This window comes from Oryza brachyantha, chromosome 10, assembly GCF_000231095.2.
Source record: "Oryza brachyantha chromosome 10, ObraRS2, whole genome shotgun sequence".
Classification (NCBI taxonomy): domain Eukaryota; kingdom Viridiplantae; phylum Streptophyta; class Magnoliopsida; order Poales; family Poaceae; genus Oryza; species Oryza brachyantha.
In genome coordinates, this window is record NC_023172.2 from 13311522 (window position 1) to 13328933 (window position 17412).

At 40.4% G+C, this 17412-nt stretch overlaps 2 protein-coding genes across 2 annotated transcripts; one reads left to right on the top strand and one right to left on the bottom strand.

The window, feature by feature from the left end:
- Nucleotides 1-2264: 2264 nt before the first annotated feature.
- LOC102710911 (valine--tRNA ligase, mitochondrial 1-like) lies at nt 2265-10510 on the top strand. The gene is made up of 22 exons (XM_006662434.2): nt 2265-2346; nt 2446-2600; nt 3010-3057; nt 3165-3224; nt 3299-3468; nt 3640-3712; nt 3871-3936; nt 4039-4122; nt 4311-4388; nt 4986-5069; nt 5241-5320; nt 5471-5528; nt 5613-5915; nt 6041-6211; nt 6783-6973; nt 7075-7477; nt 8244-8495; nt 8577-9074; nt 9345-9442; nt 9613-9712; nt 9926-10071; nt 10156-10510. The coding sequence occupies exons 2-22, from the start codon at nt 2592-2594 to the stop codon at nt 10310-10312; spliced, it is 3129 nt and encodes a 1042-aa protein (XP_006662497.1). The 5' UTR covers nt 2265-2346; nt 2446-2591; the 3' UTR covers nt 10313-10510.
- Nucleotides 10511-10938: 428 nt separating this feature from the next.
- LOC102711190 (SET and MYND domain-containing protein 4) lies at nt 10939-16520 on the bottom strand. Its single transcript, XM_006662435.3, has 15 exons — nt 16342-16520; nt 16089-16223; nt 15766-15852; nt 15478-15549; nt 14968-15178; nt 14767-14885; nt 14093-14479; nt 13872-14006; nt 13448-13585; nt 12651-12806; nt 12335-12568; nt 12089-12252; nt 11877-11991; nt 11696-11776; nt 10939-11430 (listed from the first exon to the last, which is right to left on the bottom strand). Exons 1-15 carry the CDS (start codon nt 16468-16470, stop codon nt 11212-11214), a joined length of 2382 nt encoding a protein of 793 aa, XP_006662498.1. The 5' UTR covers nt 16471-16520; the 3' UTR covers nt 10939-11211.
- Between the last annotated feature and the right edge of the window lie 892 nt (nt 16521-17412).

Below are 17412 nucleotides of genomic sequence, written 5' to 3' on the forward strand. Positions count from 1 at the left end.
AGTTCCTTTTTGCTGCCAAGAGACCAATATTGTCCGTCTCGTCGATATCAGCTGCGTTGGAGATGAGGTATGCAAAATGCTTTCAACTCTTTCGGCGCTGCCAATTTCAATCGCTGCATCCTTTGTTGCAAATGGTTGTGAGGTCTCTTTCTCTCCGTTCCTGAAGCATTTGGTTCAGTTGCTAACGCAGGCAGGATTGCACGGTCGGGGCGCGACGGGTCAGTGCCAACCGCCACTCCACCCCAATTCTGTCCCCCGGGAGAATGAGAGAGAGATTGAGGTGGTTGGCGTGGGCGCCTGGGACGGCGGGCCGGCGGCGGCGGTGCGGGCACGCGCGGCGTGGTGGCGGTTGCCATCAAGACGTGAGACGTCTACTACGCTTCTTCGCATTTGGGTGGGCCGGTGGGTGGTAGGGCAAGCGTGGCTCTGGAGCATCCAGATTCCAGCGGACGTGCGGCCGAGAATGACCTGGTTCAGAGGGATTTATCACCTTCCTTTCTCTTTCACCGAGAAGATTCAGGTGAATTCGATTGGTTTGGCTTTGTCTTTTGCGTTTGGCGCAGCGCAGGATTGAAATTTAAAGTGTTTTTTCTTGGAAAAGGGATGAAAGCTCACGACTGGGCCACTCGATGGAACACTGGTTTTGCAGGGCTCAGGGCTTCAGGCTTGGGACGAGCCAGGCCGGGCTGTTTTCGTTGGTGGGCCTGTGCTTGAACATGATGGGCTAGGCCGTGTGCTACCATGAGTCCATGAGCTGGTGATTACAGGTCAGTCTCGTGTCATCGTTGCATTGCATCCATTTTGCGACTCATTTATCGTGTAAAATCTGGTGCTATGCAACTATGGTTTCCATGGTGGCATGCATACATGGAGTGGCTTGGCAAAAGCAACTCTTCACCATGATCTTATGGACGAACAGTGCTAAATTTCTGCTCTAGCGTTACGGATATGACAGCGAGATCGATATACTTGGCTATCAAGTTTGGCCTCCGAACCTACTTGGCTCCCAAGTTTTACAGGACGAAAGACGCGCAGTACGCAGTTACCAAATCTGTCTGGTCCACAAAAACTTGCGTTATATTTGCACGTATGAAAAAAAAGCTAAGTTCAGTGCGGTATTTGGTTGCTAAATTGATCTATATATCTCTACACTTATATTAATTGGATACTTTAAAAATACCCACATTAATCAAAGAAATAGTTAATAAATCTGTTCGTCCTTACTGGAATTATAAATTTTGAATTCTGTAATTTTTACATCATGAAAAATACTAATACCAAATGAGCCAATTTGCAATTTATATACCTAAACCCTCAGCTCAACCAATCATAAGTATCCTCTATTTAATTTCCTCATCTGCATTCTCATTTTAATTAATCATAAACTTTACTCAATCATTTTCACATATTTTTAATCTCGTACCCAACTCTAAAAATGGTTATATTTTAGGATGGATACAGTATTACCACGGACTTCAAACCAAGTATAAATTTGTTCTCCTTGTGTCCTTCAATTAGGCAATGGCGTATCTATGATCTTATTTTTGGCTGGTCCAACTTATATAGTTTTTTAAATACCATAAATATATCATGCCAAAAATATAATATACTTCTATAAAATCATAAAAAAAACACCATCATATATTATTAAGGATTTTTTCTTTTTTCTTATAAGATTTATATTTCTTTTTTTCGTTTATATGGTTTGGATTCGGAATTTTTTTTTTGGTGGTCCTGGGACCGCCCCTTAATATAGGGGATTTGAATATTCAATTTTTTCCTTAAATGTGAGGGATTTTACACCAGCACTTATCCCATCAATAGCCTCATATTTAAATTTCTCCTCGTATTTATCTTTATCCATCGATACCCCCTACACTTAATGAGAGGTATATAATATTTTTTTCTGTATCCTTGATTTGAATCCTTTACATTAAAGAAGAAAAACATTTACACCAAAATGTAGCAACATCTCAAATCAAATGTACTACCTCTCTATATGCTTTGAACCTATCAATCAAAATTTGGTAATACCGAAACAAAAATTTTCCGATACCAAACCAACCGTACTCTACATAAAGTTGCCGCGCTATCCGGTATCAAGCCTTCGACAAAACCCGAGAGTGGCGATCCACCCCGTCGCAGCCCGGCCGCCCGCGTCGATCGTCTCCGCTCCGCGCGCGAGTCCCCAACGACACAAGAGAGGCGGCGGCGCCGCCGCCTGAACTGCCCAGCCCCCCTCGCCGGCGCCGGCGCCGGCCGGTGGTGGCAACGGCGCCGGTGTGTTATATATATATCTCCACGTGTCAGTTTCCCGATCGATCCCGCTACTCCGATCGAGCAAAGGTAGAGGCGATCACACGCGTTTTGCACGGAAGAAAATCTACTAATGTGATCTGAATCTGATTCTCCATCGATGCGTCCGTTTCCGTTTCTTCGAAGCAGGCACGCCTACTATTATTTCAGGAGAGGCCGCACGCTGCCATCTCGCTCCGTGAAGATCATTGCCGGCGTCCTGGGAGGGGGAGGGGGAGAGAGGGAGGGAGGCTGCTGTCTCGCTGGTCAACCCGGACCGGACCGTCACAGGCGCCATGGAGAAGGTGAGTGCGCTCGTGCGTGTTCTCCAGCGCTTGGGTCTGTGATTTCTTCTTCGTCGTCGTCGCTTTGCTGTGGCAAGTCTGGTTTGGCAAACACTGATATGTGAGGCGTGATCACCTGCAAGCACTGCACATTACTGTATCCAATCTGCAATTAAGCAAACAAAAAATCATCATGAAGAGAGACCCTAGTGCAAATCTAGGTGTGATTAGTAAACATTAACCTCAAAGTAGACTGTATTTCCGGCTTTGGCCGATATCTTAGCATTGCCAAAATGAAATAGATTAAAAACAAACAGCGTAGACTATTTCCGGCGTAGCGCGTTGCGTTGCTTGGTTGCTCGCAAAAATCTAGCTTTTGTTTGGGCTTGTTGGACTCATTCATTTGATGGTACGGTCTGTGCTCGTGCAGCCACTCGATGAGAAGGAGTTGGAGCGTAAACTGAAGAAAGATCAGAAGGTACTCAATCTGATTGGATTACAGTTCTGTTAATGATGGAAAATAGAAAATTTGTCGAGTTGTCTGGTGCATGAACAGTTTTACCTATGGGTAAGTGTGTGTAACAGGCAAGAGAGAAGGAGGAGAAGAGGCTCAAGGCGAAGCAAAAGGAGGCGATTAGGCTCCAGGTGGTGAAAACAATCCATGCTAGGATAAAATGTGTTTTACTGTCAGTTCTTTGTATTGATGTGGTTGTCTATAGGCCCAAGCAGCATCTGATGAACCTAAGAAGAGTGAGAAGAGACAGAAGAAGAAAGGTGCTGCAGATGAGAATCCTGAGGATTTCATCGACCCAGACACTCCTGCTGGGCAGAAAAAGCTGCTTGCTTCTCAAATGGCCAAACAATATAACCCGGCAGCTGTTGAAAAATCGTACTGCATTTCTCGCTTTATTCCTCAAATTAATTTATTTTCCAAATGAGTATAAGCTCCTACCTTATTATTGGGAGGACCTCACATAATCATATCGTTGCAACCTTAGGAATTCATAACAAGAAATTTCTCACTTAACTGTCCTTTTCTCATTCTGTTATTTTCATGCAGATGGTATTCTTGGTGGGAATCATCTCAGTATTTTGTAGCAGATGCGGCGAGTTCTAAGCCACCATTTGTAATAGTAAGTCCATCAGAACACAAAGAGCACATGATTATATTCAGGATTAATAATTTATCATGATGACTGTGTGAGCAGTATCTCCTATATGAAATTCACAATTGAAGGTTGATTTTCTGTTACTCTTCTTACTTCGCATTTGGAATGGTTCTTTTTTTCAGATCATGCCACCCCCTAATGTAACTGGGGTACTTCATATAGGCCATGCGATTACAGTAGCAATTGAGGTATTAATATTGAGTTGATGTCTCTTGTTTCTTCATTGGACATAGAAACATTGGTATTCATGTCTTTTTGGTTGTTGCATTGTGAACAATTCAACAATACAGGATGCTATGATTCGCTGGCGGAGGATGTCGGGCTATAATGCTTTATGGGTTCCTGGAATGGACCATGCTGGCATAGCTACACAGGTCTGTCATGCTGCATATAGTTAGTATATGAGATACCGTGTTTGAAACATATACCCTCTACAAGAATTATTGTTAACCTGAATACAAATTGACGTTCTCTGAAACATCATATTGATTGTTAACCAACTTTCTATTTTAAGTTTTTTATTCTAGCAGGGTTTATTTAACAAAATTTATCTTTATATCAGGTGGTGGTAGAAAAAAAGCTCATGCGTGACAGAAACCTGTCAAGACATGATCTGGGGCGTGATAAATTTCTATCAGAGGTAATATTTTTTTCCTGAAATATTGCATATTGTATAGCCAGTGAGGAATTTATATTCCTTTAATGTTCAAGGATTAATTTTTCATTTCAATGAGTGGCCATCTTGCACTTAGTGCCCAATTCTATTCAATTTTTAATATAGAAGGACCATCTTTTACATGCCACTACAAATTTTGATTTGCATTGTCAAGCTAACAAGGAGACTCTGACCCCCCATGCCCAAATGCAATGTGACACTTAGGCCGCGTTTGGTAGTACGGAGGGAGGGGGTTAGTTATCCGGCGCGGAAAACGTAGTAATAGATTAGCATATGATTAATTATTATTAATTATTAAAAAATATAAAATAGATTAATATGATTTTTTGAAACAACTTTCCTATAGACATTTTTCGCAAAAAATACACCGTTTAGCAGTTCGTGAAGTGTGCGCGTGGAAAACGAGGGGACTTAGTTATCTAACCGGGGGTTGCCGAACGCAGCCTTAGTTGCAGATTGAATTTTTTAAGAAAATATGTAGTGGAACGATGTTAACTGCCAAGCCACCCTTATTTAGGTTTACGGTTGATTTTTTTTTTCATTTTTCAATCTTGTTGGCAGGTCCTCCAATGGAAAGATCAGCACGGCGGTACCATATTAAAACAATTACGTACACTTGGAGCCTCACTTGATTGGTCACGCGAGGTATAATTTGTTCTGATTTCCCCTAAGGCTTAGCTAGGGGAGAGCACCATTTACATCTAAATAATATATTTTGTTGGGTAAATTTCATAGAACCTTAAATATTATGGTTCGAGTTGCACAAAACCACGTGTTTTGGTGTACAAATAACCAATTTCTTGCAATTTGTTTCAGTGTTTTACAATGGATGAGAAGAGATCAAAAGCTGTAACAGAAGCTTTTGTCAGACTGCACAAAGAAGGCTTAATTTATAGGTCAGTGTCAAAATATTGTTGAATGTGCAATTTCTTCCCCCTGTTTGCTTTGCTCCAGCAATTTTCTATTCAAAACATGTGTTTATTCAGTTACATTTTCTTACTGCATGCATATCCTTCTTTCTTACTATTTTGCATGATACCCTGCAGGGATAATCGTATTGTCAACTGGGATTGCTCACTTCGTACCGCAATTTCAGATATTGAGGTATACGAAACTTATAATATGATTATCATTTGGTCTGTTGAATGAGGAGGATTGTATAGTTATGTTTTACTCACTACTTTTCAGGTTGAGTATTCTGAACTTACAGAAAAGACTTTGTTAGAGGTCCCTGGTTGTAGCACTCCTGTTCAGTTCGGTGTTCTAATAAATTTTGCCTATCCTCTAGAGGAAGGGTTGGGTGAAATTATCGTTGCAACAACAAGAATAGAAACAATGCTTGGTGATACTGCAATAGCTGTTCATCCTCAAGACGAAAGATATAAGCATTTGCATGGAAAATATGCTTTCCATCCCTTTAATGGCCGGAAACTCAAAATAATTTGTGACGCCAAGTTAGTGGATCCTAGTTTTGGTACAGGAGTTGTTAAGGTAAGTGTGTAAGTGAAAAAGTTTGGCTTGTACTTAATTTTATTCTTCATCCTGGACCAACTTATATTCATCAATCAGCATCGGCTCTTATTTCTATTTCCTATTTTTCTGTTGTTTCCATACAGATCACGCCAGCTCATGATCCAGATGACTTCGACACTGGCAAACGACATAATCTTGAGTTCATCACTATTTTCACAGATGATGGGATCATAAATGAAAATGGAGGTCCACAATTTGAAGGAATGCCACGTTTCACTGCTCGGGCTGCTATTATTGATGCACTAAAGGCAAAGGTATTACTAGATTATTTAATTTACCATTTTCGTTTCTAATTAACTCCACAATGTTCTTGTAGTCTCTTGCACTTTAGATGGTTTATTAGCATTCTTTTTATGGAATTTACTGGTTATGTTTATTATTTTGGAAAAGGTGCATCAGTGTATTATCACTTTTATCACTTGCCACAATGGAATAATATTTTATTCGATTAAAAAAGCTATGATAGTAGAATACTGTTAGTGCTAATGTGCTATATCCTGAAAGAATCTAGAGTAATCTTGGACATGATTTGATTTCTCTGAGCATCAGAAATTCTAGTACTTTCTAATTTTACCCTACTTTTAATTCTAAAATTGGCAAGCCAATTTATCAGGAAATGAAACATTACATGAAATTTTCTCTCTCTCAGAATTTTGAAATCTCAACTAGTGTTCTACCTTATATTAGTTGGCATATTGTTTAAGCTTTTTCTTTTAGTTGAAAATTCATCCTGTTGCCTGGTTCATTATCTTGCATGCCGTCAATCTTTTCCTGTACAAGTTTTAGAAATGCCAAACGGCAATCAATTTACACTTGTCAATTAAGGGTCTATACAGAGGCACAACAAATAATACGATGCGCATGGGGCGTTGTTCAAGAACTAAAGATATCGTGGAGCCAATGATGAAGCCCCAATGGTTTGTCAATTGTAATACTATGGCAAAGGTAGCTCTTGATGCTGTAAAATCTAAAAGGATTGAGATCATTCCACCACAATACGAGCAAGACTGGTATAGGTATATCCTGTTTCCTTTGCTTTAGGCATGATCGGTAAATTGCAACACTGAATAGTAGTAGAAATAATAATCCACCCAATACTGCTGTTCTGTTGTAACAGATGGCTTGAAAACATACGTGATTGGTGTATTTCAAGACAACTTTGGTGGGGACACCGTGTACCTGCTTGGTATGTGACGTTAGAAGACGATGAAGAGAAAGACATGGGTTCTCACATTGATCACTGGATAATTGCAAGAAATGAAAGTGATGCGATCCTGGAGGCAAAGCAGAGGTATCCAGGGAAAACTTACCGGTTAGACCAAGATCCTGATGTGTTGGATACATGGTTTTCATCTGGCCTTTTTCCATTGTCTGTGTTTGGTTGGCCAGACAGCACAGCTGATCTTACTTCTTTCTACCCTACTTCTGTACTTGAAACTGGATTGGACATCCTCTTCTTTTGGGTAGCACGGATGGTGATGATGGGAATGCTACTTGGTGGTGATGTGCCATTTCAGAAGGTAATATTTAGGGTGCTTCACCAGTTCACACTTAGGTAGTTATATGTCAAATTTGTGCCTAGTGTTACCAACTTTTGTCTGCATTACTTCTGCAATCTGCAGTGCAGAACCACTATTTGGATATGAAGGAAGTAAAAATGAATAACTGAGAATATGGCAACAATTCCTTTTTTTTCTTCAAGTGGCATGCCATTAAATTGCCCTTGCAAAAACACACAGCAGTGCCTGATCATTTTCTATCATTTTTTTCCTACATTTATATATCTTTTCTTTGCACTTATTTCTCAGTGTACTATAGTTTGACTATTATTCTCTCTTTGCTAAACTGGAGTTTGACTAGTTTACCCCTGAATTTTTTTTTATCTATATGCTCTATATCACACCCCTTTGCATGTAGCATAGTTCAGTGTGATCGCAAGCCTTATAAAATTATAAGTTTGCTAGATTAACTAGCTTTTGGTCCTTGCCAAATCATGGCAACTTTTCAATGCTGAAAATGAATCCATTAGTAACATGTGGTTAGAAACTTCATTTGGCACAAGGCTACTTACCATCCTTGAATAAGTATATTAAGGTACCATATTTTTTAGTGTAAAAATTTAGTACCTCAAGGTATAATGTACTTTGAGATATCGGAATTTTGCACTAAAATTTTTGGTACCTAAGGTACTTTTTAAAAATGGTAAAAAAAGCTCTACTTAGAAACTTTTCACGAGTAATTGGTTAAATTTAAACTGTGCCTCACGATTTCTTATCTGCCTCTCAGGTTTACTTGCATCCAATTATTCGTGATGCACATGGACGCAAAATGGCGAAAGCCTTAGGAAATGTGATTGATCCCATTGATGTAATAAATGGCATAACACTTGAAGATCTTGGGGAAAAGTTGAAATATGGCAATCTTGATCCAAGTGAGTTAGAAAAGGCAAAAGAAGGTCAGAAGAAAGATTTCCCTAATGGTATTCCAGAGTGTGGCACCGATGCCCTTCGTTTTGCCCTGATTTCATACACTTCTCAGGTAAAATTTACCACCAGATTTTATTCTTCCTTTTATTGTTAATGCACATTTCTTGTAGTAAGATTTTTTTTCCATGTTCAGTCTGACAAGATAAATCTGGATATCAAGAGAGTGCATGGGTACAGACAGTGGTGCAATAAACTGTGGAACGCCATCCGTTTTGCCATGAACAAGCTTGGAGATCATTACACCCCACCAGCAACTGTTTCTGTCTGCTCTGTGCCACCTATCTGCAAATGGATACTCTCAGTACTTAATAAAGCTGTTGGCAAGACTGTGTCATCACTAGAAGCATACAAATTCTCTGAGGCCACATCGTCTATTTACTCTTGGTGGCAGTACCAACTTTGCGATGTATTTATAGAAGCCATAAAACCTTACTTCAATGAATCTCAAGAGTTAGAATCTGCAAGAGGTGCTTGTCGAGACACATTGTGGTTATGTCTGGATACTGGTTTGCGACTGCTCCACCCGTTCATGCCTTACATAACAGAGGAGCTTTGGCAGCGCCTTCCTCAGCCTAACGAGGCGTGTAGGAAAGACTCCATAATGATATCTGAGTATCCCTCAGTTGTAAAGGTAAATACTTCTAAGATGACTTCAGAATGAATGAACTCTTCTAGTGTATAAAATTTCAGAGAGAAGTATGGTAGAGTAGGAACACTATTACATAAAGATTAAAGAAAGCCACCATAGAGTCTATCTATGTAAAAGAGACGAGAAATTATTAATGCATTGTCTACCTAAGTTGGAGTTGGAGAGACCATAGATTAAGAAATTCTGCCTTCTTCTATAAAATTCTGTTATGTCTATTTCTATTAACAGTATCGTTTTTTTGGTTGATGACAGGAATGGACGAATGATCAAATTGAAAATGAAATGGAGATTGCGTTGGATGCTGTCAACAAACTAAGATCTCTTCGGCCACACACAGATACACATGAAAGGTAAATTTATGCTCACCAAATGTTTTTGGATGTGTATCGTATACATTTTTACTACAGATGAAACATGTAAATGCGTTAAGAATTTAAGATTCCACTTAATTTCATTATGTTGATATGAGGATTGGTTCATTTTGAAGCTAATACCGTATGTGCTGTTTTCACCTGGATAGGCGCCCTGCTTTTGTGCTCTGCCGTGGTGTCGAGATTGCTGCCATTATTCAGTGCTACCAGTTGCAGATTACAACTCTTGCTTCCATTTCATCTCTTAAGGTTTGCTCAATCTTAAACTTTCTACTCTTATATCATCATTATTTTAGATCCTATTATTATTATGGATGCCTTTCTCTTGGTGGATAATTGCATAATTTCTATATCAATTCGCTTGAGTTTGCCGGCAAATATGCCTATAGTTTACTAATCTATGCAAGTCAAAAGTGCGTAAAAAGCAAAAAGAAACTGATTAATAAAAGTGAAAATTTCCAGGTACTGACAGAGGATGATCCAACTCCACCCAACTGTGCCACAAATATTGTAAACAAAGATCTATCAGTATACCTCCAGCTTCGAGGAGCTCTGAACACTGAAGCTGAGCGTGAGAAGCTAAGGAAAAAGCGAGAAGAAGTTCAAAAGTAAGTTGCCAAACCATCTGAACATGAATGAAATGTACAGATGTGATAGTGGTTAAAACATTCTATTTCCCACCGTAATTGCAGGCAACACGACACCTTGTCGAAGAAAATGAATGCCTCTGGCTATCGCGCGAAGGCTCCTCCGAGCAAGCAAGATGAGGACATGAAAAAGATTGCTGCATTATTGGAGGAGCTTGAGATCATCAGCGAAGCTGAAAGTGAACTGAATGCAAACAACTGAGAGGGGACAGTTATTGAGAGACGAATTTTTTGACGACCTTTTGTGATTTAGATGCACGTAGTTAGTTGTATATTTACAAATTCACATTCACTCCCCAAGCTTGTAGGATCAAGAAACACTTTTACCTTGTAAATTATTTTTTTAGATCAACTTCGTAAACAATTTGTTATTTGCGTTTCAAATGAATTCAAAGGAAGTTGGCGCATGAATTTTGTGCATTTCCATGAATTTTGAGAATTAATATTATTTTAATAGAAAATCTTAAAAGTAGTGGCCCATCAGAGAAAATTGTGAATATAAGTGCATGTCGAACGGGTGTAGTTCGATAGGTACCTTATCAAACGGCTAGCCGTGTGACTAAAAAGAGATCAGGCTAGATCACCATTGCTACAGTTCGACATGAACAGCCTCTATTTGACAGCCCCCTATTCAATCACGTAGTGGATCATGTCAAACTCCCTCCGTTCAATAGGCTAGCCTATCAAACAGCTATCGTTCAATATGCCCCAGTCGAATGCCCACGGTTCAATAGACCCCTAAATTTCCGATTTCCCTGGCCTCTACTTTTGTGATTTTTCATTTAAATAATATTAATTCTCAAAAAAAAAATCCATTTCCATCACTCTTTGTATTGTATACCTTTTCTTCTCCTCATGGGCAAAATCAATGTAGCAGCATCCTTTTGGCAAAGGCAAATGCTGATGATTTTTTTAAAAAAATAGTATTCAGAAAAAAAACAGAAGGAAATTCGTAATTCACACAGGCAAGACTATAACGTAACGGGTCTTTAACTAACCTGCTATCTTTTTCTTTTTCTAGATTTATCTGTTAACTTGCTACTCCCAGGGAAATGTCGATCCAAGGCATGCAAATAATGCAAATTCCTACTATGTTCAGCATCATCCGATATACCGTTCACCGACATTTCTTCTGAGCACATCAACATAGGGGAAAATTTTCTTTACATCAGGACCATAATACAGGGAGAATATCGCCTCTGCCTGGGCAAATGAAGCAGCCGCGCTTGCGCTATCTCCCATGGAAAGCTCGATTGAAACAAGCTTGATTAACTCGTGCGCTATGATGATGTGCTTGGTGTGATACAGCTTCTCAAGAATCTGCATCATCACAGGAGAGGGCAACTCATAAGTCAAACAATGAGCAACAAATACCCTCCCCGTTTGTATAAGATACTTTGGCCCTAGCTAGATTTATTCATATTAATGCATATGTTTTATATATGTGTGTGTCTAGACTTATTAGTATACGTATGAATCTAGGGAGAACTAGAACATCTTACAATATGAAACAGAGGAAATATATTTCTGTTGTCCCTAGAACAGTGACTTAAGTGATAACTGAAGACAAGGAGAAGATTATTACCTCGATGGATGCTTTACAGTGTTTTCTTGCTTGTTCTTGATCTCCTACCTTTGCAAAGGCCTCCGCAATTGTGTCTTGTGCCTACAGATTTCAATATGGTAGTAAAAATGTAAGAACTCAGAACAACCCTTTTACCTTAAGCACAAGAGAATCCATAACTAAACTAGCACGAACACCTAACCTGAGCAAGAGCCTTGCTATACGGGTGTCTAAACTTCTTGATTTGCTCTAGTGATCGTAATGCTTCTGCAATGAGAAATTCAGGGGCATGGTCTAGAGATGGAAGCTCCTTCAACCTGTTAGCGTGATTGTTAGTTTGTATGTATAAAATGCACAAATGATGGAACAAAATTCAACAAGTCATGTGCAATTTCACAGGAATACAGGATATACCTATTTATCTTTGATATTGCCCTATCTGACATAGCAACAGAAGAAGACAAGTCAAGTCGAGACCTGCAACTCAAACAGAATCCAGGATCTATGTTTAAAATGGCATCAGTCTTGAAAAATAATTTTCCAACCTTCACCATATCGCCATCAAACCTGGATATATCCTGATAAGAGAAGAACTTCCAATATCACCAAATTACTAATAAGAAACTTTTGAGAAAAAAACGTGTGGGGGGATGATCTTACGGGTAATGATAAGGAACAGACATGAGATTCTCCCATGGAAACACGCACAAAATTCTCCTTGCATTTATTAAAAGTTAATTCTGATACAGCACCAAGGCAGTTATTTTGTGGACAACGAAATGAATTCATGACAAGGTCTGATAGATTTAGTACTGAACAACTTGAACACCCACAACTGAAGTAGTAGTTCTCCCTAAGTGACTTTTGTCTCTCTGGAAGATCTATCTCACCAGCCTGAAAATGAGAAACATAGACGGCACAGAACATAAATATGTGTTACATGTCAGTATTTCACAAAGATAGGGAGGAAAGATACCTGTGGTCCATATGACAGCTCGATGGGGGTACCTGCTTTTATATATTCAGTAGATCTTAGAACGAGAGTGCGCAAATGAAAATATGCATGTACATTGGGCTGGCACGAGTGGTTGAAAAAGCTGCTGGATTTGTAAATCGCCTGAGCAACCCTGACCTAACGATGCAAAACCAAACACAGATTACAGATGGTCAAGGGAAAATAGCTGTGGCACAATAACTAAGATAAAGCAAGGTAACAGCAATACAGTATTGTGCATGATATGGAATTGGCAACGAAGCAAAGTTACACCACCATGCAATCTATAGTTCTTACTAATCAGCATGTCTCATATACTGCTTTGTAAGAGTAGATACATGACAATGTGTTTGCTTAGGTTACTACACAGAGTTTTTCAATTCTGAGAGTTTCATAATCCCTAAACATAATTGAGAAGCATATTATCCCAAGGGTGAGATTGAAAGTGAGGAAAAAAGAAGAAATAATATCACGTAAAACGAGGTATCTCATTAGTGAATGATAAATTAAGTATTAACTATTGCAAACTTGAAAAAAAAGAATATGATTTTTTAAAGCAAGTTTTATATAGATTTTTTTTTTCAAAACACACACGCATGTTTGGAGTGTCATGTTTGCAAATCTCCTCACTGTTTAGCAGTTCAGGAAACATGCTGCCCCAAACAAATGAGGCCTAAATAATGTACAGAAACACCATGGTTGGCAACAAATATCAAACAACTTTTATGGGTGATGTATATGATATGTCCCAGGAAAGAGAAGAAAATGAGGAGACAAACCTGTTCCACGCTACACATAACTGCACCACTAGATCCAGAAAACCTTTTATCCACTGTCAATGCCTTGCCTCCATCCATTGATTTCATATGAACAATCGCAATTGAGTTGACTTTAATTTGACATATCAAAAGAACCAGCTGCAGATATAATTACAAAAAGATGAGTTTTTTATTTAATATCTACAATAATATGAATATAGCTTTCCATCAGTTCTCTACATCCTAGAGGCCAAAAGTATATGGCAGATTTCAGAAAGTTTATGAATAGTCAGTAAAAACAATAATGTTAAATCCAAAATCCTAGATAATCCAAAAAATCTGGACTAAAGCAGCCATCAAGCTCAAGTGGCACTTTTATTAATGCAATAACAATGAACCATGTATATACACAAGGGAAACCCTTGAAGACAAATACCACATATACCTGTGATAAAGAATCTTCTGCCCATGAGATACCTGATTTATAATAACTCTGGACGCATGACAGCAGGACAATTGCGTACATGTGTGACTCAAATTTGCTAGCAGGAGAATCTTGATCATAGTGGTGGACGAGATCCTGCAATAGTTTAGCTCATTAGTTCCTGTTGTGTCAGTACTTACACTATAACGTTTGAGTGCCTGCAGGCATGAGTTCTTTTATACCAAATTTGGACCAGAAATGGTAGATCTCTTTCCAGCCAACAATTGTTTATCTATGTACTGTGCCATTATTCGCCCAGCTAAAACTATATCAGATGGCAAAACAGCTGACCAATGGGCACCTCCACATTCATGCTTATGTTCTGCATTCTGTTTAGAGTCTAGAGTCTTGCACCTTGTAGAAGTTACACTCAATTTTGCAATATCCACCAGGTTCTTGTTAGATTCAAGATGAGTATTTTGATTCCCGGATATTTGTCCTACAGCCTTATCTTGGCACCTGTTTGAACAGTATATTGGTATTGTACATGAAGGGCAGAATACAACATCTGTTGGAGCTTCACTAAAGCAATAATGACAGTGAGTATCCCGGCAAGATTTCATGATAATCTGCATACAACTGTTGCAAGTAAGAGGCATATAAAATTTCAGTTCAAGCTTACTAGGAAATTCATGATCATAAACAATAACTAGTTGATTATTTAACAATGCTCATAGAGATAAGCTACTGCCCTGATATCATAAAACAATGTAGTAAATACATCGTAGCTTATTAAATTTCATATTTGACTAGGACAAATGATCTTATGGAACTTGGTGTACTTTTAGCAAGCATATAGGACAGCTGGAAAAACTCATTTGGTGTAAACAATCCAACGGATGATTCTTAATCATACCGCAGCAAGAGGATCCTCAGCATGAATCAGAGAAGCTGGCGAAATATCATTTGGAGACATCATTCCTCTACCTTTGTTGGGTGTAGAGACACATTCTAGAATAACCTCATGCTGTTGCACTGCCATTTAGCTATATCAGTCAATGAGAATAAGTGTTTATCTAACCTTTTTGAACAGTAAATTGGTTGCAAAATTCTCGACCTGTGTGTGGAAAACCTGCATCCGTACAATCGCTGCTTGATGCCCCAACTTGATTCACATTTTGATGCTTTTGTAAAATCAACTTCAGCTCTTGTGTGATGTTACTCTTTCCAGAAGAAGTTACTTCCATGCTCAATGCAACCTCCAAATCATTTATGGCAGACTTATAGTTCTTCAAGGATGCATTTACCATTCCCTTCCTGTACCATGCCTGAATCCATAAACAAAAACAGGTGAAATTGCCTAGAGCTGCAGTGTGAATTTGCTTGTATTGCCTAGGCGGTTTTGCCCGTTTAGCATCGACATTATCTTGTCGATTCTGTAGCTGGTAAACGTTCTCCTTGAATTCTTAACAAAATTTGGTCGGCTAATCTTTCAGCCAACTGGCAAAAGAACAGGTAAAATCAAAAGATGGTTTGCATTATTTAGCTTTAAGTCTTGGCAAAAGAGAGAACAAATAATCTTAGCATATAAGATGCATTCAACAAAGTTCACAAACTGTATTCCTACCTTAGCATAATTAGGTGAAACAGAAATGGCCCTGTCGCAATCTCGTATACACTCTTCCAAAAGGCCCAATTTCTGCAAACTTCAGAAACATGATCAGAATGCATGCCCCATTCAGTAACGAGGTCATGTGGACCAGGAAAAAAACATCCTTAGCAATACAGAAATATGAACAAACTGAATACCAGCCTCCAAGATATCATAATCCACAGTTTTACCACGAATCAACACCAATAACTAGTACATTGCATCAATACGTCCAGAGTGCAAACAGGTAAATCAAAGACTCACATGCATGGTAGAGGCACGATTGACATACAATGTAGCTATCAAACCCGCATCCTTTCCATCAGAACTAATTGGGAGGTAACGTAACGCCTGTACAATGAGTAAGGATCAATTATTCCATGTCAATCCGCCAGTTTTGAAAAAAAAAACCCGAACAAGTGAACAATACACATTTGATTTGACTGAACAGTACACAAAATTCGCCGCTGAACAATTCAAGTTACTTCTGAATTCGCACTCATTTCCATAAATAAAAAGCAAAAGTCATCACCACGGAGTCCTAGCAACCATCAGGACGAAAAGTAGATGAGAAAAAACAGCCTAACCTGCGAGTAGAACCCAAGCGCTTGCTCGAACTCCCTCTTGGAGAAGCACTCGTTGCCCTTCCCCTTCAGCTCGGCCGCCCTCCCCTTGTCCTTGCGGCACAGCGCGAGCTCCGGGTCGGTCAGCTCACCAATGACCTTTCCCCCACAGCAACACGCAGATCAAAACATCCAACACCATCAATCTAGCCGCACTCAAGCGCAGTGGAGCACCAAGCGAGGGGGGGGGGGGGTGCAACAGAGGACGGGTGGTTACCAGATGGAAGAGAGGGAGGCCTTCGAGGAAGGAGAGCAACCGGGAGGTGGTGAACGGGAGGTCGGCCGCCGTGCCCTCGCCGACGGCTCGCCGGAGTTCCGCCGGCACCGCCGACTTGAGCCGCTCCATGGGACGGGACGAACGCCTTTGCCCATGGACGAGGAACACGTGCCATTCAGCCTTCGAGCCCAACATGTATTGGGTCTACGTAGGCCCTGCTCCTGGGTGTGGGCCCCTAAGTCTGCACAGGGGCGGGGCGGGCCGGCCCGTTACCGTCCCATTAGGTTTAGGGCCCAGGGCCATTTGCGTTAGTCCATCTGACTCACGAACAGATGCAGGAATAAGTTCACCAGCCGTCTCTTAACTTTACATCGAGTCTGAAAGATATCCCTAAACCATAATACTAGAAATCTTTCCCCCTAAACTATATAAAACCATGTAATTTTAGTCCCATGGCAGTATATATTTCTGATTTCACTGATGTGGCATCCTAGTCAGCAAAAATAATTTTAAAAAGGTATATGGAGCCCACGTATCATCCTCCCTCTTCTTCTTCTCTTTTCTTCAAAAGGCCGGTGTCATCACAGTTTGGGAGGGAGAGGAGGCCAACGAGTTTGGGAGGGAGGAGGTGGCGAGCGACAGCCCATCCGAGCTCGCCGCTGGAGTTCGGCGCTACGGGCCATCGAGGAGTGTGTCACCGATGACGTCTGGCGGGCGGTTAGGGTCGAACGGAGTCGACTCGTGAACGTCGCGACTCTCCCGACGTCCATTGGCAACTTCTCCTCCCTGTAGACGATCCTGCTCAGCGACAACCAACTCACCGGTGAGATCCCGCGTGAGGTTGGCCAGCTCAGGCGGCTTCTGAAGCTGGACCTGAGCGGCAACAACCTGACCGATGAGGTCCCTGGCCTGCAAGCAGCGGCGGGCAGGCAGCGAGGCGGGCGCCGGTGACGTGGAGGCTGTCGGGAATTTACCCGAAGATTGCTGGCTAGAACACACAACCAACGCACACGATTTCTAGACGAACACTTAGCACACAAAGAACAAGAACGACTGTAGCGAAGCAGACAA